The 25,294-nt window shown below is 39.0% G+C and overlaps 1 protein-coding gene across 1 annotated transcript in view; it reads left to right on the forward strand.

Annotated features, from left to right (window-relative positions):
* Positions 1-2,351: 2,351 nt before the first annotated feature.
* LOC139721244 (papilin-like) overlaps positions 2,352-25,294 on the forward strand; it is a 57,001-nt gene continuing 34,058 nt past the window's right edge. Inside the window, exons 1-2 of the mRNA XM_071632566.1 lie at positions 2,352-2,392; positions 4,640-4,756. Coding sequence (XP_071488667.1) covers positions 2,352-2,392; positions 4,640-4,756 — 158 coding nt within the window. The remainder of the gene's footprint in view (positions 2,393-4,639; positions 4,757-25,294) is intronic.

Here is a 25,294-nt window from a genome sequence, read left to right on the forward strand (position 1 = left end):
TGTGATGTACTTTTCATTTATTTCAAAAATATGAAAATGCGTGGATTGTCCTTTTATTTTCCTTTTTATCATTCTATAAATGTCACAACACGAATTGTAGTAACTTTCTGATTCAGCGATGAGGCAATTAAAGAGAAACTTGGGACATCTTTTCTTATTTTGCTTTCCAACCTCCCCCGATCTGTTTTTAACCAATATTTTCTTAATTCAATGAATCCACATATTTTAGTACAAAATCTATTTGTTCTCCTATGTTTGCATTTAGGAAGAATCTTCTATACGAGTACCCCCGAGTATATATCTCCTTTTCCCTTTACTTCGGTCCTAAATTGTAATATCTTGTTCTTCGCACTAGGCTTCTGTCGGAACCAACGCTTAACAAGCCGGCTTTTAAGTATTAGATAAAGTTCCATCGTATTAACTGATTTTCTCTATGCCACTCGATGTTCCTTTGATCGAAACTGACACATCTCATGCCATGTTCTATGTTAGTAATATTTTATCGTACATTTAAGCTAGATTTTGTTATATTGCATGCATTTTTTTTAAACTGAGAAATATGAAAATAAATCAGCATTGAAATTGAAAAAAAAAATCACTTGTAAACAGAAACTTGAGCTTGGAGATGGTCAGAGAGAGATCGAGAGATCAAAACATGATATATGCATCTTATCAGTGAACAGTAAGGCAGTTAAGACAGTCTATCAAATAAGATCTAGTACATGCATTGTTATACTGGAAATAAAACAAAGACGGGAGCTATAGGAACGATGGAAAATACTGAAGTTTTCGTATTCGTTAAAACTTATTGACACAACTCGCTTTGAATCAATTGACAGCAGTAGGAACGACATAAGGTAAAACTTTGGGATTTTGGCCTTATGCCAAAAAACAACAACAAGCAAAAACAAACAAACAAGGAAGCAACCTAACAAACATACGTCATTTTTAGTAGCGAGGCTGAAACGCCATGTCATAATGGAATCAAACTCCTATAGGCTTAATTTGGTTTTCATTTAAGTTTGCGCAATGCTATTCACATCTAGCAACAGGATGATCGTGAAGAAATGGTTAAAGTGCAGGCAGTGATTAAGATTGAGAGTTATCTTAATTATTTCATGAAAAATAAAAATTACACAAAAGTATCATTGCTAAAAAACAGAAATCATAGCACTGCTTGACAACATGCGACTTATAATTTCTATTTTGTTCAGATAAACAGACACCTTCACTAAATTTCATCAACATCTTATTGTTTTGTTTATTTATTTGTCTATTCGTTCGTTTTGGCTACTTGATTATTCCCTTCAAAACCATAATCCTTCCATGTCCAGTAGAGGTAAATCGTCTACGGGAATGTTGCGGCTGAGGTCTGTTTGTTTGTTGTTCTTGACATTGATTTTTTTTTTATGCGTGTATGGCAACCACTGATCGTCATTTAGCGTTTGCGTCAGTGCAGGGCCAGAAGAAATTAGGGTATAAGGACACAATCTTGATAAAAGCAGAAGAGAGGCCTTATGATATTTTGTTACACCGTAAACAAACACAGGCAATTAATTCACGCTCGCCTACAGGGCAGATTACTCATTTTCCCTGCGCCGTTATGCGAGTGCACGATCGCCCAAACATATAACTACGATTAGCGGCAAATCTCAGCTCAGCATCAGTTTGCAGCCACGTCGGTGACAAATCTGGCTTTGTTTCTCACCAAAATACAACTACGAGGTGGTTTGATTAGATACGCAGAACCTGATATCAGCACCTGCATTTCAAAATGCCCAGTGTGTCTCTCTTGTGAACTTGCAAGCAAAATTGAGATGATATCACAAAACAAAACCGCAGTCGTATGGCCTGGCAATATGGCAGAGAAGGAGAAACTGGAACGACAAGCAATGGGAACAGTGTTCCTGGAGGTCTACTCCCAAGATTTATCCCCAAGATGTGTATACACTATTTGCAACCTAAACCGTCCTTTTATTGTGATTATGCTTAACTGAATTTTAACTGAAAAGAAGTTCTTACAGGACAACAGGATATACACAACAACAACAACAACAACAACAACAACAACAAAAACCCGAAGAACCTGAAACATTAGGCTAAGAAAATATAATGTTACCACATAACGTGACGCAAATACTGAATTTTTCGTCGGACTGCATTTGGATAAATGAAAATACAGTATACCCCCCCCCAAAAAAAAAAAAAAAAAAAAAAAAGAGAAAAAAAGAGAAGAACATCAAATAGAAAAGTTGTCACTTCAGGCTGAAGAAAACAGGAAGAAATACGATAGGATTATATTCAATTACCGGTCTGCAAAGATTCACTGATGAGGAAGACGATTGACGAGGATGGAGAGCTCGTTTGTGGTGGAGAAGAATGAGAAAAGGCTGTGAGTTTACCTGAGGCGTCCGCTCTGAGTCGAGTCTTTACACTGGTATGATCTGGTCCATCCTACCACCTACGGATGTAAAGCTGAAAATGCATCACATAATGGGTTTTTCTTCCCTTTTTTTTGAGGGGGTATTTTGGGCACTTGACGGGGACTGATGAGAGACGCGTAGAATGACGTAATACGCTCGGAGGTGCGTATACGGGAGAACCCGCATCTAATTCCGTGGATATTCGCGCTAAAAACGAAAATGAATCCGCGGCATACAAAGGACATTAATGGGCGAAAGAGAAAGAGAGAGTGTGTGAGAGACAGGGGGGGGGGGAGGGGGGGGGGGGAGGGAAGGCTAATGGTCGTGCCTACGAGGGCAGCGTAATCAAATTGGAACAAGTTATGCTATGTTATTACCCCCCCCCCCATCCCTATCCCCTCTCTCCTTTTCGTGCAATATGGTCCATGTTGAAACGGAGTCGAGATGGTGATCACATTACTGTCCGTTTGCACGCTTTGTTTTCGTCACGAGGACATATCCGGTTCGGTCTGTTTATCACAAGCCTTCCACCCTCACTTCCGCGTTTTCCGATGATCGAAATAAAGGAGATACTCGAAGGTCGAGCGGCTTCATCTCGATGGGTCTGTACTTTTTAAATTTCTAGAAACACGGACAAACAAACAGATAGATAAACGGACAGACCTATACAGACGGACAGAAAGATGAATGGACGCAACGCTATATTCTCAAGTTGACCTTCAAAAAGTGTGCGAGACCATACAGTCTTCAACCCGAGGCAAGTGGCGGCAAAAATTGCATTCATGCGCTACAATATGCTCGTCAAATATACAAGACGCAGACAATCGAACCACTTGTGCTTAATACACTACTGACCGATCAGGGAGGTTGATAGAGAGTTTCGAAGTCTCTGGACCAATGAAAACATCGCTTTAAGAAGGACGCATTCGGGAGAGCTACTTCATGAAGAGCACATAGTGAAGCAAAATCAATAGAAAAAAAAACAATAACAAACGAGCGATTTGGAGAAAACTAGGAAACCTGGAAATGATACAACTTGGTAACTTTGTTCAATTGGGAAGAATATCAGTTTTTGGCGAAGACGGATGTTGTAGGGAAATTGTAAAATTTCAGGGTCAGGAACCGCGCACAGAGGGCATGTCGGGTAGAGATAGCTAGAACCGTGGTACCAGTAACCTCGTGTTGGGTGTCCCCATCTGGTCCTGTCCGAGTTTTAAGTGGTTGGAGATTCTTGTCCCCTTGTCACTCAAGTTGATTGGACAACGAACTGGCCTTCACTCCATATACCGCAGTCAGACTCTCCAAACAACAACCGCGTATGGACTTATACCGACCCAGAAGTATCCATCCAGGGCTTTCGCTGATTTTGCCTCCCGATGATACTTCGGAAAACACCACCAGAGAATAAAGGGTGATGATGATTTGGCTCAGTTCGCAGCGTGTCTGCCTCGAGATTCAAAGGACCTGGGTTCGATTCCCGAGTTTAAATGAGCATTGTTGTGTGTAATGTAATCATTATAGTCCTCTTTAGTAAGAGGCAAAACACTCTGTCCCACGAAAAGGACATAACATGGAGGTCCCCTGTGTGTGAGAGAGTCACGACTTATGCACGTAAAATATCCCGTTTCATTCATTCATCGCAAAGAGCAGGGTGTGAATAATCCAGTGAAGTGGGCCCGCCTCATATCCAGCTGGACCCCCATGGAAGACCAGCTAGTGCGGCTGAATATGGGCTATCCAGCATCGTCTCCGATGGAAGACGAAACGAAACAAACAAACAAACAAACAAACAAACAAACAAACAAACAAACAAACAAACAAATAAACCAACAAACCACCTTGTCACACAATATCCTATATACATATGAATATGAGATCACTGATTGCAACCATCAATTTTCTTCCGAGAATTGTTTGGCTAGGGAAGGAAAAAGTAAGAATGGAACATAGAATACAAAGTCTAAAGTCTAGACTAAACTAGAAATAATACAGTAATAGTAGTATAATAGTATATAATAATAGTAAGTGTAAACTAGAAATATTTTATTCCGAGAAATCTCATATGAATCAACCAAGACCAGTGAAGACATCTGCTCCTATACCGCAATAACGTTTTATGGCATTTTACTTGGACTGATGATTCCATCCCTATTTAGGAGAGCATGTTTGCAGAAAGATTTGAGCGCTGATGTATGCCGCTGCTTTCCAATTTCCAGACAAAAGATGAGGAAATTTCGCGTCGGCAAAGACATTTCTGGAGAAGCCGAGGCAGCACAGTGTATACCTAATTTGGAGACATCCAGGGCAGTCGTTGGCTGGCCTGGGATTGGAAGGTGCGACCTCTGACCTCGGAAGGCGTAGGGCACACAGGTCCCCGAGACAGATGAGTTAGCCTCGTGTGCAGCAGGCTACTCTTTGAGTTAACACACAAAATCAGAACAAAAGCAAATCAAAACTACCTGGTATACTATAAAGAAAACGTAGGACAGCTGGTATAATCGACATCACGGATAATGACAACGTCAGATACAACTGATTTCACGTTTTCACATCTCATACTGTCTCGGAGTAAATTGAAGACGAACTCATCTACAGCAGAACGTTCGAACTAATTCCTTCAGAATGAGCTAATTATGCTATCATGATGATAACAAAAATAACAATAATGATAATGATAATATATTATGATGATGCCTAATGTTTATCAGGAGGGTTCTATGATATAATATCTAAAGGTCTAGTTATTATGTCAGCGTTGGTAGGTATACCTAATCATTCGGAAACAGAGATGAAGGCACCAGGCTGAAATTCGAACCCATGACCTCCGGTTTATCAGTCTGGATCGAGCCTTAACCATTGAACCCGAGTGCTCCCACAGGGTACAGATCACATCAATTCTCTGCTGCCTCATCTCGGCGGACAGATGGTTTCTACTGACTGTAGAATATGAAAGAGCAAACAACAACTCACGTGGCTTTTCCAATTTTAAACGCTAGCAACACGCAGTTCACAGGGAGCTGCTCTGCGCAAATTGACCCCAATAATTGTAACACTCTTGAAAGCACTCTACTGACGTCATTACAGGGTTACTAAGTTCCTTGATGGCGTCAAAAAGTTGCTGTATGCTGTTGCATTTCGATTTTTAAATGTTTCCCTCAGGATATGCACATCTGGTTTAACATCACGTGAGAATGTTTCTTGTATTCTAATCAACGATATAAATATAAATGTTTTAAATAGGGCTCATTTATTTGTTTCGTGAGTGATGTGGCCATTACTGATTTGCAGTGTTTTCTTCGATCGGCATGTATCTGTAGTAATGAATTGATATCGTTGTTTTACGTCCGCGTTTACTTGGTAGTGCGCAGTCATGAATTTGTGGGTGATGTTCGATATTCCGAAGATCCGTACTTCTGAAAATGAAATAAGATTCGTCTTTCCGAAGGTTCGTTAATACGAAAATTAAGTTAGGTTCGTTATTCCAAAAATGTAAAGACAGTGCGTAATGAGAAACCTTCGGACTTGTGAATGTTATTTCTTTTTTGGATTAACGAACCTTCGGAATAATGAATCTTCGGAATAAATAACTAATTGTTTGTTTTGTCTTGTCTTGTCTTGTCCTGTTCTTACATTTTACTTCAATTGAATACACTATAGATAATTGAAATTGTATCAATGATTTTAGGTCAGCTAAAAATAAGGGACATTTCCTTTCTGGCTGCTACCTTCCATAGCATATCTGTTAAACCTATGTATGTATGTGTAATTGTCAATCTATTTCTGTTGTATTTTTTTTCCTTTTCACTGTATTATTGATATGTTTGTAATCGAATCCGAATATTGATGTATGTATTGTTTTTTTAATATGTTCCATGCTTTGGTGAAATAAAGAGACTTGAAACTTGAAAATGTACCCTAACTTGTGACCGGCAACTGCAGCTGGTCGGAAGGGTAAGATGATCGAAATAATAATCTACTCTGCTCGAGAGAATGCCTCTCTCGAGCTGATTCAGAATGGGAGAGGGGGAAAAGCAAGCAAGAGAAATGGTCGGTCCAAGAACTACAGCAAGTTGTCAATGCATAATCTGAAACCGATGGAGTGAGTTCGTTGAACTCCACATTGACTCATCCCAGTTCGAGAGGACACCCTGTACGACTGTTGAAGACATCTCACTCATATTCACCCTATGTATGATCTCGGTGTAACCAAGGAGGCATCACCTCCTTGATGCAAGATCAAGATCTCAGTGCAGTGCTTCTTCAGTCTCTTCCACATGTCGGGCGACTCGAAGACGCCTTATCCATCCAAAAATCACAAATAAGGATATCAATCAAATGGTAAAATCACATGAACTTAATAAAGCGTAAGATGATCCGATATGCAATGCCTTGGTGGCGTTAATTTTCTTTTTTTTTTCATTTTCTTTTCCTTTCCGTTTCATTTCCTTTTTCGAAGAAAGTCCGAAGGTACTGTAGACCAAGGGCTACTGACCTACAGTTGTAGGTCCATTAACTTACTGGGCAAAATTTCCTTCGCGGCGGAGACTATTTTTTTTTTCTATCCTCATTATCAAGACAATGACATCATATGCCTCATATCTTATTCAAATATGAAACTATCAAGTTGGAAGGTTACTCATGAATACGTAATGGTTGGTTCTCGGGAATGAAGAGTGTGTGTGGGAGAGAAAAGACAGAGAGGGAGAAAGAGGCAGATGTAAGAGATGGGGAAAGGAGGAAGAGTGAGGGGGTGGGGATGGAGGGGCGAGACAAGCAGAAAAAGACGAAGACAGTGGACACAGAGAAGAAAAAAAGTAGCAGAAAGTAAAAAGAAGGATGGAAATGGATGCGGAGAAGGCAGATACACGTTCGCGAAGTTCAATACGATTACATTTTAAAAGAAACGCATTAAACGTTTGTTTCAAACATCAGTAACCCAAAACTTGGATTTGGGAAATCTCTGAAATGGTATGCCGTTATGAAAAGTAAATCACTCGTTACAACAACAAAAAAAAAAAAAACCCGGAAAAAACCCGGATCTTTACACTTTACATCTAACTGTCTAAAAGATCGAACTGAGTCGTGACACTGTATACAACAACAGAACAAAAGAGAAACAAAATTCTGTACTAATCAAAATACGATTTCATAATGTGATGGCGTCACCAAGCACAATATTTCGGTAGCATTCTGGATGGTGTCTGCTTATGCTACTGAAAGAGCAATAGCTGCTTATTAGTGCCGCTGCTACTGCTGTTGGTTTATCACCCCTCGTCAAGTGACGCCACAATGATAAGCGGGGGTTACACTCCTTGATTCCGTGTCATGTCATCAAATTCCATCGTGTCATCGCAGGTGGCGCGAGGAATCGCACGTTTGCCGAGAGTGTAATCAGTCGCCCAGTCACGCCTCATCTGGTGTGCTTAGCACGGACAATTAAATATTGAATATACATCCAGCGTTCATGGGGTCTTTTCCACGTGTCATCATCGCAGACAGGGTCTAGTGGGTGACGGTAAAGACGTAAACTTGTCACATCAGTGCGGACGCCAGCATATTGGCATTGCGTCATGCACTCTTCCGTTTTATTCAAACATTCGTTGCATTTCTCTTTTCTTTTCTTTTGTGATGTCACGAATTTCACTGAAAGATGGAAAAAAGGGTATAAATTGGGCCAACAGGATGAAATAGCGACGCGTCGCAGAGTGCGGAACTAATGTGCTGCGGTAGACGTCAGCTGTTTGGAATATCACATACAGATCTACTGAAGACGGATTTACTGGGAATGTGATGTGATTGTGGATGTGAGAGTTAAAGAGTACCCTTAATGTGAACACACCCTATAGATGCACCCCCCCCCCCTTCTGGTCTTTTGTGATTATGATTATCAACAATTGTCTTGCTATCACAGGGGAAAAAAAATAGAGACGCTGCAGGAAGCGGCACTTCGAAACTACTCTGAAAGAGAAGACATATCTATTCTTTTGGCGTTCACACGAAATTATTGTTGTACAAATGAATAAAACAAAAAGAGTACCATTATGACGCATTTCCCTTAAAGGGGAAGGCTAGTAACTGATCAGTGGGAATCAGTGGAAATGCTGGGAGATGATTGTTCCAATCCTTATGGGATTCATTCAAGAGTTCATTGTATATCTATTGTTGTGTGAAAATGATTTGCTTCAGAATGGTCTCATATTCAAGTAATGTGCAGTTTAATGCTTCCAGGTTAGCGTCCCTGGTCAGTGACGGAGCATTAATCTGCACATTACTTGAATATGAGACCGTTCTGAAGCAAGTCATTTTCACACAACAATAGATATACAATGAACTCTTGAATGAATCCCATAAGGATTGGAACAATCATCTCCCAGCATTTCCACTGATTCCCACTGATCAGTTACTAGCCTTCCCCTTTAACAGGCAGCTATACTGCTTTGATGTAGGTTCCACTGAATTTAAGGTCATGTTAAGTTTTGGGAATCCATGAAAACATACACACAAACGTTTTGATATTCAAACTTTTTTGCAGCGAATATGTGGGATGGTAAAGCAACTAGGCCTACCTGAAGGGGGAAAATGGCTGCATTCACAAGACACTAAGAAATAATTGTTCATTCCAAATTGAGAAATGAGGACCCAAATGTATACACTCAGATAATGAAATCAGGTTGAAAGGGTTAGGAATGTATAAAATAAATCGAGTCTCTCTTACACAACAACTTTCGAAGACTGTTTCTTTGAAAGTACACGGCCACCAATACTTCACACGACCTTTGATATAAGGCACAGGAAGGTGAATGCTAAAATTCAAATAACCGCCCATCTATTGATCAATTGTATCTCAAAGACTCCAGTGTCTCAAAGACTCCATTGATGGTGATGCTGTACAACTTAGAAAACAAAACTTTAAATAAGTCTGTGTTTCCCTTTAATCATGCTGGTCAGAATACTCGAGAATTTTGCCCCCCCCCCCAAAAAAAGAGAGAATATATATATATATATATATATATATATATATATATATTTATATATATAAATATATATATATACATATATATATATATATATATATATATATATATATATATATATATATATATCATATATATAATGTATAGTAATGTGAAGTTGTTTTTTTTTTCTTGCAGTTGTTTTTTTTTTTGAAGAGATTTTAGTTTTCAAAACTACAAGTGAAGTTCAAATTATGCTTGCTTTCTTCAGCGCAGATATAAGCAATGGTTGTACACAGATCACTAAACCCATAACAACGGACAGCTCAATGAGCCATTTATTTTGTGCACGAAAAGGTTGCTATAATGGTCATGGAAGAGTTAGACACCACCTCGTCACGAGTTTCTCTGTCCCCCAAAGTAGAGAACGGGTGCCATTCCCAGATGCAGCTGTCAAATATTATGGTCTCGTACCAAGATTCCAAAAGCTTTAGTTTATCTGCACCTATGTATGACCATTTCAGGGGATTACTCTTGAGGTAGTTTTGCTCGTGGTGGAATTCCTTATTAAGCCTGGCTCGCGCGTGCGCTCGTTGATAAGGTCTCAAACACACACACACAATGACAACGGGATTAGAACTTTAGATAACCACTCCTCACGCACGCCACCTTTTCACTTTGTTTTTGTATTTATGTGCGTGCGTACGCGAGTCCAGGCGTGAGAGCTTGACAGAGGTCGGAAGTACGAAAAGCACCAATGAATACCATTCTTTCACGGTTCTGTTACTCAGCTGGACATTCGAGGTGATTGAAATTATAGAGGTAAACTGATCCCTCTTGACTTATAGAGCCAATCAGGTTTATATGTACTCAGGCATGCGTTTCCTGAATTTGTATATGATGCGAGAAAGTTCTTGACAACCCTTTCTGTCTGCAGTGGTGTTGATTTCGGCTCTGCTCGTGTCGCCGCTGCTATTGCTACTGCTGATAAAGAGTATAAAGAGGGAAAGGAGGAGAAGATTTAATGAATTGGAGTAGAAGAAGAGGAGGAGGAGCAGACGAAGGAAGATGGGAAGGAGGAGGAGGAGGGAAGAGGAGGAGGAGGAGGAGGAGGGAAGAGGAGGAGAATGTTACGTTATCAAATCTGCAAAGTGATGGTGACCGACAACGAGCGGTTTTGAAATTCGGATAATCCATGAAATTCCGAACTTTTGATGAATCTCTGTGGAAAGAACTACGAAACAACTCATAATCATTGTATCGACCACTAACGTCCCCCCCCCCCCCTCAGCACACGTTAATCGAATTAAATATTTATACTGACACCCATATTTGCACGTAGTCACTAGCGCGTTTCTGTGATAGCCTTTCCTCGTCCACGTGTGAGGGCGTAGGGGAAATTTACAACGCAATTCGACCATTTTTTTTGGGGCAACTCGACAAGGATTTTTTTCTCAAAAGGCTGGCGTTTAAAGCTAACAATTTGTCACTCTCAATGTGAATGAGTAAACTACGCATGCAACACACACGTGGCAATATGAGTCAATGTCCTTGAAAGAGGAAGAGAAGGAGGAAAAAATAGCAGATATCTAGTGCGGGGCGTGTAATGCTTACTCACAGTGCTACACGATTGCACATAGTATCCATTGCATCATGGAGTTAAATACATATACTCCATGGTCTCTTAAGGGGAAAAAGGCGTATGGTTGAGCTACGGGATACATCCATCGTGTCAATCCAGCGGCCATTGTGCAGGTGCCGTTTCTGCGTTTCAGACAAAAGACTTGATTGGCCCAGTGTAAAAAATAGCCGACTGAAGTCCACATCAGAGTGATTGAAAACATTTTGCCCATCATCCACTGCGTCCGAGATATCACATTTTTTGTCGTTTAGCTTTATGCTTTCCTTTTTTTATTTATTATTCATTGTTAGTGTTTCGTCTCATCTTCAAAATGAGCCTTCTCTTGTTCATGTAATTATGTAATCGTTTGTACCGGATGCAGACTGTTCATAGGTCTCTTGATTCTTGAATTCGAAATGACTCTTAAATTCCTTTTCCATTATGCCAGCTGAGAGTATTGTTCGTCTCTGAAATTGACATTTGTTACTTTTTTATTGATTTTGTGCAAATTTAATGAATTCAACGACTTTTATCTATTTTTCTTAAATACAGTATATGCAGCAAAATTCATCATTGCCATTGCCAAAATAATAAGGATAAAGTGACGCTCTCTGCAGCAAAATTACCAGAGGACTTAAAGGGAGACTAAATTGAAAATACATTATAATTGCAGTTGATATGTGTGTATGATTCTACACATCATAAGACCATTGACCGCTAGATCTACATATTATGTATCATAATTAATTTCTAACAGAAGATAATGCTGTGCTAAGCCCCGCCTTCTGAAAAAGCCACATCTTCTCCCGCCTCTTGTGACGTCACAAGAGGCAAAAAATGAATACCATACTCGATACATAACATTATGCGTCTTGCCATTACTACATGTAGGTGCACATTGCTAACAGTGGTATCACAGGCTTTCATAAAATGCCACCCCACAACTCTTCAAATTGTAAAAGTGATTGCTATACGTTAGAAATGCTTGGTACTGGTTATGAGGTGATATTATAATTATGAAGACATGAGAAGCTATCGTCAGCAAGTGCATAGTTAAACAATGTTGTGTATCATTACGCTCATTTTCCCTCCTGCGACATTACAAGAGCCAAGGTAAGATCTAAGGGATTTATAGAAGGCGGGGCTTAGCACATGATGCCATTCAGAACTATAGCAGGTAATGATTTTGTAATGTTTAGACTCATTCACAAGTCCCAAAAGTACATGATGAATTTTGAATAAACCCTTTTAGGACTTTCCAGAGGACTGGGTTCACGATTGTTACCCTTTAACCTGATCTTTAATTAGAGGCTCTTCATGGATTAAGCAACTTTTCATTGCATATCTAACACTGTCTAAGCTACGGAATTGCATGAGATTATCAAAACCTTTAAGGTTTTATCTGTGAAAGAGAACTACAGTTTAAGGAATATCCAACAGAAGTCAAGTGACAATTTGACACGTAGTACTTATTTCGTATTTACAGAGAAAATTAAACACCAAATGGAAAAGATTTTCCACGCAGAACAATCGAGGGAGTTTCCCAATGTAACCATAATAATAATTTGCTTGGATTTGTATTGTACGTGATCGCTAACAAAGCATTGAGAACATAAGCACGCCACCACAGGAGCAATGGCTTTTATTCTTCTCCGAAGGGCTATATACACTGGGGATAAAGTCCCTTTAATCCGTAGAATTTTACACGTTGGACATGTTGGCTCCTCGCAGAAAACACTACATTGCATACAGGACACCCGTTTGTCCATCGGCTCAACATAGACATAGTTTAGTGCATAGGCAAAATAATTTGTCCAAGGATGTACGCTCCGTCGAAAGTCAAAAGCCGGGGTCCTTTTTGTCGTTCGTTTTCTGCTTGTTTTGTTTTGTTTTGTTTTTTGTCTTTTTTTTTGCGAAGCTTGTTAACATTAGCTAAGAGCTGTTACAAACCGGCGGGCTTTGTTGCAGAAAGATGCACGTGCCATCATTCATCAGCGAAATCGAGAAAATGCATTATTATTTAATGGAAGCATGTGCTGCCACTGACGTCCCTTTCCACGTCCGTATACCTGCTGTCTCGTTATTTACTATAGATACAATGTAGATACAAATCTGCCAATATTTGAAAATACACACCATGTTCATTACGTGACACTACAATTTTGTTGCATTGTAAGTAGCCAATGATGGTATCAGATAAACGAGCTGTAGCCGCTAACCATCGACGGAAAACATATGATTTTCTTTTTGCAGATAACAATGCGAGATTTATGGCGTTATCTCCTGAGCTAATTTGCATATGCGGTTGCGACCGCTGCCACTGTTCAGTGAAAACATAGGTGAGCTTTAAATTTCTAGAACATTCTCGTTTTATGTCCGATTTTATTGAAACCTCCATGATCCTGTTCATCCGTGTTTTTCCCCCTCTATTCAATATATGAACAATGCGTGGGATTGAACAGTATTGGTGGAGATAAGGGTTGGGCTGTTATTCTTGTGTGTGTGAGATACCAAGAAACTACTTATGAAATAGTACAGAGCATCCCATTCTTAAAGGAATTCAAAGTTTGCTTGATGAAATTCAGTTTTGGAATGGCTGAGACATCCGAAAACAAAGAAAAACAAAGCGATCGTAGTAAAAGGTGGGCCCCATCTTTTATTATAATCGCCTTGTTTTGAATATATCAGCCATTTCAAAATCAAATAAACGTTGAGTTCCTCTTGGAATTACATCCTCTTTCACATTTCGTAAAAGGTTTGTCATTATCTATAAAAAAAAAGAAAAGCTAGAAACCTGAAGTTAGTTCTCGACCAAAACTATATCATCCCTTTAAAGGACCCCTGAATTCCAAATGCATGTTGATTTGTGTTGATTTATGATACCCTCAACATCACTTTTGCGGTGAAACGAATATTTAGAAACATTCATATTTTCAACGATTTTTTTGTCTTCTATTTTTCTTCAGACTACTTGGGAACGCCCACAAAAAAAAAAAAATCCTTCCAAACCAATATTCCTCAGATGACCTCATCTGTCAATCATTGCTAAAGTACTGAAATGTTTAACAAAAGACATTGGAATGCACCTTCCCCTCGACTCAGCATAACTTGCATGTTTCTGTGATATTAATGTTCAGTTCAGTTCAGTTCAGTTCAGTTTTTATTTCTGCATTTCAAAATCAATACAAATCAGCAAATCAACAAAATACTTACACAGTCATTTACACAGCTAATATTCGTAACGTTTGGATCTTACATACATTTTCTTTTTTTCAAGAACGAATATCATATATGAAAGGAAGCAATAGGAAATAATAAAAATGAAATGCAGGGGACCATCATCATAAGCTAAGCTTGACGAGGAAGATGGCCCCAGGTAAAGAGACACATAAAGAAAATCTTGCCACTCACTGAGTGGGGGGTAATTGTGCAAAGGGCACAACGGAGAGATACATAAAGAAAATCTTGTCACTCACTGAGTTATGTGACTAACAAAAGACATGGCGACATGGCGAGGAAACATGCAAGTTATGCTGAGTCGAGGGGGAGGTGCATTCCAATGTCTTTTGCTGAACATTTCAATACTTCAGCAATGAATGACAGATGAAGTCATCTGAGGAATATTGGTTTGGAAGGATTTTTGTGGGCGTTCCCAAGTAATCTGAAGAAAAATAGAAGAAAAAAATCGTTTAAGATATATGGAATGTTTCTAGATGTTCGTTTCACTGCAAAAGTGATGTTGAGGGTATCATAAATCAACACAAATCAACATGTATTTTGATTTCAGGGGCCCTTTAATATCAAAGCGCGCGTAGAGAAAGGAATTTATATGCTTCGCACGTATGTTCCGTCTGTTCTCCCCATAATACAGCACAATCTCTATACTAATCATAGAAGATTTGAGATTGGTGGTGACTATAGTACGTTATAACGCTTTCCTCTATCAATCCCAATCTGTATTCTTTCTTTGACAAAGTACCATGCACCCCCCCCCCCCACACACACACAAGTCTGTGATGAAATGTGTGATACAAGAGAGATGCAAACTTGTGGAGAAATTTACGCTTGTAACACTAGTAAACGAAGAACAGAATAGGGAAATCGGGCTAATTACACAGACGGAAACAATAATCTGCGACCATTGGCAATATAAGTGGATTACCACCCACTTAGAGAATGCTCAGGAAGTAAAATCAGGACAAGTTTTGTAGTGATTTTCTCTGAGGCGCGGGTTAGCTGAGCAATAATAGATGGTCGGCCTCCTACATGGTGTAACTCTATAGTCTTCTTTAATCAGAAGAAGCCAATGAATAAAATAACGAATTCACATGAATTCGTGGGAGTTCTGTGAGGAAAATCTCCCGGGAAATGTGCTTACCATCTCTTGAGTGAATGTGAAACAGAAGATATTGCCAAATTAATTCATCTTTTCAGTAAATTTGGATGAAAGCCGAGGCTTCGGGGCGCTTCCCTGTACAGATTACATTATGCAGTGATGTGGGGTCAGTACGCCTCCTAACAGATCTTGATTTTAGACGACCCCCCCCCCCTTTTTTTTATGATCGCTTGGAAATTTCGACATTCTAATAATTTACCGGAAATTGATTTCGCTGGCAAAAAGATTTTTCTTACAAAAAGCATTTCGCAACTCCGTAAATGAAGATAATTCAAGTCGTATGAGATCTTCTATTCTCATGTTTGTCACAATAGCATGCAGACGCAAGAACAAAACGTAAGGTTTAATTGAAGCGATCTATACCCCTCCTTCTACAAAACATACTATAAACTAACAACATAGCGCAAACAAACGAATAGGCAGATAGATACACACACACACACACACACACACACACACACACACACACACACACACACACACACTTATATCTAGAAACAAAGGTGTAGTGGTGTGGTGTGTTGCTCTCTATACACCTTCCCTGACAAAAGGGGTTCGAGCCCCACTTTGACATCTTTATCCTCGGTCAACAGTTTCTCTACAGCTCGGGGCCCATTTTTATCCAGGTGTTTGAACTTTAAAGTGGGTAATAGGCCTACTAGGTAGGAAGCTAAGCGGTAAATCGAGCTATTAAAGCGGTTGAATTATGCATGCATAGGGTCTAATGGTAGAAGCAGCCTGTCTACTAGTAATCCGCAAGCCGTGTGGCAAGCGCGCGGTAGGTGCGGGTTTAGTGGTTTAATAGAACTACAATATCATGCCAAACAATCAAAGCAGCAGCAGCAGCAGCAACGACAACGACAACAACAACAAGAGCACTTGTTATTCTTTAAGGGGTAGTTTATACCGAACGAAATGTCTGTGGATTCAGTAAATGCAGAAATATCTGTGGAACACATCAATGAAGTTCGAAGAAACTCGGAACATCCGTTCTAAAGTTATGAATTTCTGAAAGCTTTGGTGAACTCCGTCTGCCGTCATCGCTAGATAAGAAGGCTACAATTTATTTATGACTGCACACGACTGAAACGGTTTTAACAGAGGATATATAAAGAGAATAGCATTCCTATCCAACCATGAGGGCGCATGGATTTAAAGGGTGTGTACAGTTCTGGTTGAGATGAGGATTTAGCTTTTAACGTTTTGCGAGATATTCAGAAACCACTCTATGAGATGTCAAAGAGCATGCAATTCTAAGGGGTATCAAAAGTTTATTTGATGAAAATCGGTTTTGAAATGGATGAGATATCCAAAAACAAGGTGAAGCAAAGAGATCCTAATAAAAGGTCTGTCGCCTTTTATTATTATCACTTTTTTTTTATATCTCAGCCATCTGAAAACCAATTTTCATCAAATAAACGTTGAATCTTTCTTAAAATTACATGCTCCTTCATATTTCATAAGAAGTTTCTAATCATCTCACTTAGGAATGTTCAAAACATGAATCCCCACCTTAACCAGTACTGGATAATATTACATTTGGAGGTAAATTTCCCTTTAACTTCACCTTTACCGTTTCAGAGCACAGGCGGTCAATTCTGTGCTCCGAGGGTTGTCCCATCCGCACACGTGTTGAACGATCGCCGAGTCTTATGGTAATTGAAACGCTTCGGGTGCGGGAAGTAGACAGCAACGCGGGAAAGGGTGGAATCATGGATTGGAAACGAACTTTTGACGATGTACAGCGAAAACAAAAAGTGAACATAATCGACGACAAAAATGTGGAAGTTAAGAAAGAGTTTATAGTGAAGAAAGGAACTCAAAGGGATGGTATAGTTTTGGTTGAGATGGAGCTTCAGGTTTCCAACTTTTGTGTAAAATAATGAGCAACCTTTTAAGACATATGCAAGAGCATACAAGACGAAAGAGGATTTCAAAGTTTATTTGATGAAAATTGGTTTTGAAATGGCTGAGATATCCAGCAACAAAGACGTCCTACAAGAAAAGATGGGAAGAAAGACGCAGAGGGAGATGGCATTATTATGATTTTAGGGGAGTTCAAGGTAAAAACATGAAAACATAAGGTAGAAGCTGCAGCATTCTGCATGAAAACCTATATGTATGATCACAAAAGTAAACTACAGTTTATCGTCCGTATGAATATTCGAAGGATTACAATTCACCATTGAAATAGCAAAGCGGCGTCGCCTCATGAGCAGAGCACAACGGCCCACAAGAATACATAAAGTGAATATGAATTCTACGGTCCCGAAAACATTTAACTGCAGTATCGCCATTAGATTTTATTGCACGTCTTGGGACGTAAGTATTTCATGAAACAGGGCATGCACAGATGGGCGAGAAGATTATCACGACACTCGTCAGCTGTAGCTATCGCATTGCGCTCACGCATGCTCACTTTCATTCACCATAGATACCCTTTACAAGTCCATGCTTTGTCACAGTGCGGCGTTTATCATCATACAACAATCTGGATTTTGACTGAAAGAAAGATTGCACATTTCGGTATCTAAGTATTCTTTAGTATATCATACTATTCCTTGAAATATCATTTCAACAAAATAATAAAAGAAAAGCGCGGCACGACGGCGGACCACTTATTTCTGCAAGTTCCTACAGAGACAGGCCCACAAGTCCCTAAGTACACTTGACGCCGATTACTAGTAAACCCAAGTGGACAAAACTTTGGAAGAAGATCAGAGGACCTCCACCCCCTTCTTTTCAAAGAGCGCCGCCTATGGGTTATAAGTTGATTACCGTCGCACAAAGACATCTTCGGTTCTTTTATCGAGGAAGCAGAGGTCTCTTAAACGTGACTTTTATTTTTATTTTTTTTACTAGTGGAGACGTGACCTAAAGAGACAATAACATTAATGATAACAATAACAACAAGAACAGACCTCTAAACTCCCTGTAAAAATCTACAGTAGATTCAGAACGCTTTTGTTTTGCGTTACCAGGAATTTCAACACGTTTCGCTTTGGTTGCAAAAATTTGTCTATCTATTTCACAATTTTCATTATGTCTACACGGGTATAATTCAAATATTTACTCCCAGGTAGGTGGCATTACTATGCAAAATGTAAATTTGAAAGAAAGCGCCACTATTATCAATGTTATCATTGTTGTAGCTTTTTTCAATATCTCTCGTTCGGCCCACCTTCTCGTGTTATTACCTTCTAGGTTTGCAAGTTGTCAATCATAACGTACTTGATGCAAGAAGAGACGGAGGGGGGGGGGGGGAGGAGGGGGAAGGGGGAGGGTAGTTTCCTTCTAGGATAACACGCCTTTGTCTCAAACAACCCTCGATATTCCCACACACCCTGCATAATTCTCAGCTTCAATTGCAACGTCGCTTGCGATCAGTTTCAGAACTGACAAGATGGTAGCATAGCGGGCGCCATTGTTTTCGCTGTATGATAAACAAACAATTACCATGTCTTGGAGTGTCAATATTCTCAACGTCTGCGTTAGACGGATTGATAACTGTAATTTACATTGAATAAACTGTCAAATTGCTTGTTTGTTTGTTCTTTTACTTTTATGGCAAGATACAGTAGCTGAATACAGCAGAGCGTGAGTAAATGATGACTTGTCATCTGGCGTCGCCGACGCGCGGACTCAAGATATACTCGCAATTGCACGTCAAAATGTAGGCCCTAGGTGCCTGCGATTCTCCAACGTGCGAGATGTGGCGAAGAGGAAACGAGACTTGTCGTCTGCTATCTTACGTGAGAACTGTGGACCGATTTTCGCGGGCTACGCGGGAATGAGGTGTAATAACTGTCACGTCATTTACACATCGAATGAAGATTGAAAACGACTCCCAAATAGAGGGGTGATTTCAGTGGCGGACAGTTGGGGGTATAGGTCTATAGTGTGAAAGGATGAACAAGTCTGTGCGATGACCACGTCCATTGTAATTGTGAAGGGCAGAGCTGTAAATCAAAATGACATTAATTAGTTTGTGTAGCAAGTGTCTCCATATCTCATATAAGAACATTTCTCGTATTCAGAGTGGGTGCATTACTTGGTACGATTTTAAATGAAACATGTTCTTTCTGTTGTTGTTTTTTTTCTTACGGGGATCATTTTGTTTTGCTCCGTTGTCCACTCTTTCTTCTGTTTTTCAAAATGTGTGTGTGCGCTTGTTCCCTGATACATGCGCTATTGTCTTTGCGCTGTTGTGTTTTAATGGGGAAATCCAGTCCAAATATAAATTAGTCGGATGAGAAGGAGTAAAATTTCAACGGTGTAATTTTGATCGAAATCCGATGAAAAATAAGGAAGTTATGACATTTTGAAGTTTCACTATTTTGGGGGGAAACAGTTCTTGAACAGTCAATATGACTCTAATGCAAATGACAAAAGTGAGCATGTCATTTCCTCACAACTTACCATATAGTTTTTACATAAAATTTTGAAATTTCCAGTTTTTCAGCCAAACGCAAATATGCCCGAGGCTCAAATCTCCTTATATCTACCTGATTACTATTCTTAAGTTATTCAACCACGAATAACATCATGTTTCAGACTTCAATAACAGAATTATTGAATTTTCGTCATTTTTTTTTTGTACACGATCAATGGAAAATGGTGAGGGTATGACATGGTTAGCTCACTCATTTGCATATTCATATCCACTGCACAAGAACTGTTTGGCAGAAATTAGCAAAACTTCAAAATGTCACAACTTCCTTGTTTTTCATCCGATTTCAGGCAAATGTTTACAGTTGAACACGTAAGATTTTACACTTTTTTTTATCAGACTAATCAATATTTTGGATAAAAACGTTTTGTGCTTTGTGCGTTTGCGAGCGTGCATGTTGTGGGTATACAAGTGTTGATGTGTGAATTATTCTGCATACGTGCGTAGGATCGTGTGCGTAGGATCGTGTGTGCTCAAGGGAAAGCAAAGTGGGCAAGGTTGGGGAAGAGGGAAGCGGAACTGCGAAGAATGGGAAGTTCTAATGGGAACTACACGAGGTAACTAGACATCACTTCTCTAAAGCGGGGCCGACTGACTGACTAAACTCGATCTCTTTCCGACTCCCTGTTTAGTCCCGTCGGAAACGCAGGCGTGCCATCCAAAGGCCATCTAGGCATGGTGAGGTTGAAGCCACGAGGTACATCGATCAGTGATCAATGAAATATCCGCTCGAAACGCTGCAGGCTTCCGCAACAAAAGCGTTCGCTTATACCAGGCTCTACAGTGAGCACAGATCTAAATAAAACCGTGGAAGAAAAAAAAAAAACAACAACATGGAAAATACAAAAGTGACGCCCGGGGGAGGGGGTGGGGGTGGGTGGATAGTAAGATCTTGGACATCTTAATCACGTCTACGCTGCTGAAAACGACATTTTGTTTTTGCAATCAAACCACGACCACAACATGCAATACTGTCATGTACCATTAAAAGAACAGATAAATAACTGTCAGGACGGGATGGGCTTTTTAACCACCGTTTCTATGCCGCGCGCACTTAAAAAAAACATGAACAAAAAGAAAACAAAATTATCAGTCGCCATAAATGGATATTGAAGGCTAGCTATTGAACACCTAATCGGCATCACTCTAACCTCGCACAATCAAGTATGCCGTTTAGGCTCACACAATGAGATAATCAAACAAGAGATAATCATGTGTCCGTAGGAATATTCTTCTACTTTCAGCGTCATTACATAAACTGTAAACACATAGTTACCCAATGTTGTGTGTGTGAATGAGGGGTGTATCTACTAATCTATCTATCCTATCTATCTATCTATCTATCTATCTATCTATCTATCTATCTATCTACTGGTATGTGAGTAAGTAAACATTTTATGTTCTCAAAAGTTTCCTATCATCGCTTTGAGCAAATGGTAAAACATTAAACTGTCTCACTGTACAGCATTAAAAAATGACTCTTAATGCGGCATTTCGCATTATGATTTCTCACCGGGTATCTTTCACAAGACTAAACGATGGACATAGGTGAACAATGAAATTAAAGGGAAACGTCTGTTTATCCAGGAAACAAACATACTGTTACTACAAAGCAGATAGAACTGACTTCCTTTTCAGGATCATTATTAGATAATATAATATTCAAGGGAGAAGCTGTTCCTATCAGGGTTTTTTTTTTTTTTTTAAATCTCAGAAAAGCTGATGAGAGTGGACAAACATCACGTGAAATTGGAGCAAACCACATCACAGAACTTGGAACAAAAAGCGTTATTCTCCCTCTCCCCCTTTCAATGTTAAGGAAGAAATCAGATCAATTTGATAAAAATGAATTTAATTTACCCCGGTTGCATGCATACATGCAATGTCACTTATAGGATATTGAACCCGGACAAAAAAGTGCATGTCATACCAAATGTAACATACCTGGCTGAGCAATAAGAGAAGCCATTGGACTTTTAAGTTCATGAGAAGCGCTACGGGATGAGCATTAAAAGTAATAATATGGTGCATAGGCGTATGTTCTTTTTCTTATACTTTAATAACGTTTTAGAGGGACATCTTGGTTTGTAGAGCAATTGGAGTGGAATGCACATTGTTTTTGTCATTAATGAGTCCAAAATGGAGACACAGGCAACGCTTCTATACTTCACCAGGGCCCTGTTGCATAAAAGTTGAGATTAAACACAAGTCAGAAATCAAACATTAAGTCTCTGAATGCTCGATTCTGATTGGCTGATACTTTACTTGTGTTTGAGTGCATCTTTCTATGCAACAGGACCCAGTATGTAATGAATGTTGTTTTAACACAGGACCTTACTTTTAATTGTTTGAGGAGGGAAGGTGATGGGAGCCTCTAAGAATGTGTATCATTAATCATCTTCTTTTTTTTTCTCGTTATTTTCCAGTAAGATGAAGAACTTGTTACGCCGTTTACTTCAAGTACGCCTATTTCAAGAAGCATGACGGTAAATCTAACAAGAAAATTAAAGAAAAGAAAGAAAGAGAGAGAGAGAGAGAGAGAGAGAGAGAGAGAGAGAGGGAGAGATGACATCGGAAGCGGAAGAAATGTTTCACTTTGATTTTATTACACGTTGAGTTTTTGTCCCTTTATCTGCTTATGTGCTTCTCTTTTCTTTGTCCATTCAATTTGATCGTCAAATTCATTCATTTTCAATTTTGCAATCAATCATTAAAACATTTTTCCTTTGCGTAATCATTGCCCACATCCTCTCTCTTTCATTCATATGGTGCCAAATTTATGGAATATAAACGAATTGCATGAATATTTCATGTTTTGCTTCTCAGCTTGGTCTTATTCAGAGAGAGAAACAGAACAAAAGTCACCGATCAGATTTATTTTTTCATTTATTGTCATTTCCTATATACCATTTCCTTCTCCCTGGGGGGAGAGAACATGTGTTCACTGTTACAGTCACCAAGACAATGACATTGTGCCGTGATTTGATGCCTTCTCGGAATCCCCATTGCGCAGAAGTCAAAACTTTTGTGTAGCATTTTTTTTTTTGTCGGACTGCTCCTGCACTCTCGGCGATAATTTCCTTCCTAGTCTTCTCCTTTCCCTCCAGCAAATTAAAGGGATGATACAGTTTCGGTTGTGATGGGGCTTCAGGTTTCCAACCTTTATTTAATATTTATTTATCATATATTACTTATTCATTTATTATACATTATCTATCATATACAGCAAAGTGGTGTGTTATAATAACCTGGCAATGATGACTTAAAGGGAAAGAGTTGCAGTTGTTTGGTTATCTTCAGAAATATGTTCTTTGTATAATTTTTGTCTACAAAGCAATATGGGTTGTAAGGTGGTGACATCAGCACCTCTTGTGAAATGTCTATATACACGCAGCTGTAACCAATACCGCTATTCCATGAAAACATAAATGATTATTGTTATACCCTTATAACAAATATATGGTAATATTACCAGATATCAGTGATATTAGGTGATCTTAGCCATTGGCAGTTTTGATCTATATAAAGAGTCGGTTAAATTGTCAGTAATTCTGCCAAAGTCATACTGTATGTCTTTTCTCTTGTCAGACAGATAGGGATGCATAGAATTTCTAGACCATTAAAAAAAGATTTTCAGTATTCATATTATATGATTTATAATAAATATTTTGAAATAATGAGAAATCTCATAGGAAAGAGCATAATATAATTCTAGGAGGAATTCAAATCTTATTTGATGAAAATTGGTTTTGAAAGGGCTGAGATATTCAAATAAAGCAATACTAATAAGAGGTGGAACCCACCTTTTATTAGGGTCGCTTTGTTTTACTTTGTTTGTTGTTTTTTTTTTGATATCCTGGCCATTTCAAAACCGATTTTCATCAAATAATAAACTTTGAATTCCTCTTAGATTGTATGCTCTTTAACATTTCATAAGCGGTTTCTAAGTACCTTGCAAAAATTTAAAAGCTGAATCCTCACCTCACCAAAACCATACTATCTCTTTAAAAACTGTGGTGACGACGCTCCTCTTTTAATGTTCTCTCATCAACACTTCCACTGATGTCGATCTCCTAGTCTTATGATTTTTGTTTGTTTAATTGTTTTTTAGTGATAATAACGTACTTATCACACAATGGGGCGAAGTTTGACCTGTTGTTGTTGTTGTTTTATTTCTTTGATAATTCTAGCTGATGATCTTAAGCGTCAGTCCATGTCGTTGTTTGAAGTTAAGAATCTCTTTTTACGGGGTGGGTTGATTATGAACGATATCTTTTCAGTTTTTGTTTTGCGATTCGTCGCCTTTGGGAGCTCATTTACGGATGCGATCAAAGACGAAGTCTACAATCCTACATATATGTAGCTGTAAAATATGAGCGCGCAGTTTTACACACGCAGTGATACACGTGCAGATTGTTGGCACACCGTTTCATTTCGATAAACAAATTGTTTCCCCTACAATTAAAAGAGTGAGAGAGCAGACATTCGGATTAATTTCTCTGTCTTTATAATACGCATCCGTGTCTTGCAGTTTCAGCCTTGTTGTTCCCGTCAGCGGGCAAACGGCATGGATCTAACAATCATGTCTTTGCAAGGTTAGCTGTTCAATTAGTGAAAATGATTCACCTCGCTTTCTCTTTACAGGCGTCGACAGAAGGACTTTGGAGGTGTGTTTACTTCGTGCGACTGTTTTAAAGGTTCAGTACGTTGTAAAAGGCAGAGTATTTACAAATACGTTTGTACGACGATATATAACTGTAATATAAATATATATGAAGGCCTATTAGGTGATTTACAGGTGGAATTGAAGCTCTTTTCATTAATATTTGCAGTGCTGGTTGAAGGGGAGTACTTTCACATATTGCACACTCCGTTGGTAGGGTCAAGCCCCATCACTGTGAATCTCTGTGATTTTCGGCGGAGTAAACTAGTAACTTAATTCATTTATAAATACCTTTGTCAGCGGAAGTTTCCAAGGAATAGTTTTACTTGTTCCGTTTCTAAATTAACAATATTACAAGAACGCTGCGGCGTAAGTGTATAATTATAATGACATTAACCTGAAGAAGAGCCATCTCTATTGAGATTAAGGTTACAGCTTTTTGATATAACGGGGGCAGTGTCTACCTTACTTGATGTTTAATTGAACTGTCAGACAACATCCGGATGCCTTCAATGAGGAAATATTGAATCATTCTTCGAACTTTATGTTGTGGTTTTCAATGCGAGCAACAGACGCCACTTGATAAACAAAATTTGGCTCAGTCCTGAAGCTGATGTCATACTTAGTGTATTTGTTGTGATGCGCTCATAACTCCCGCCCCCAAAGGATAGAATAAACAAATGAATACATTAATTTAAAGATCAAATAAAATCAACTAAAGTATCCGGTGAAAAGGGGAACCTGGGACATTTCAGCTAGGTCATTATTGTTAATTACGATTTCTAGGC

The sequence above is a fragment of the Diadema antillarum genome, unplaced genomic scaffold (genome assembly GCF_040938485.1).
Source record: "Diadema antillarum isolate AM-2024a unplaced genomic scaffold, OU_Dant_1.0 scf00000140, whole genome shotgun sequence".
Classification (NCBI taxonomy): Eukaryota; Metazoa; Echinodermata; class Echinoidea; order Diadematoida; family Diadematidae; genus Diadema; species Diadema antillarum.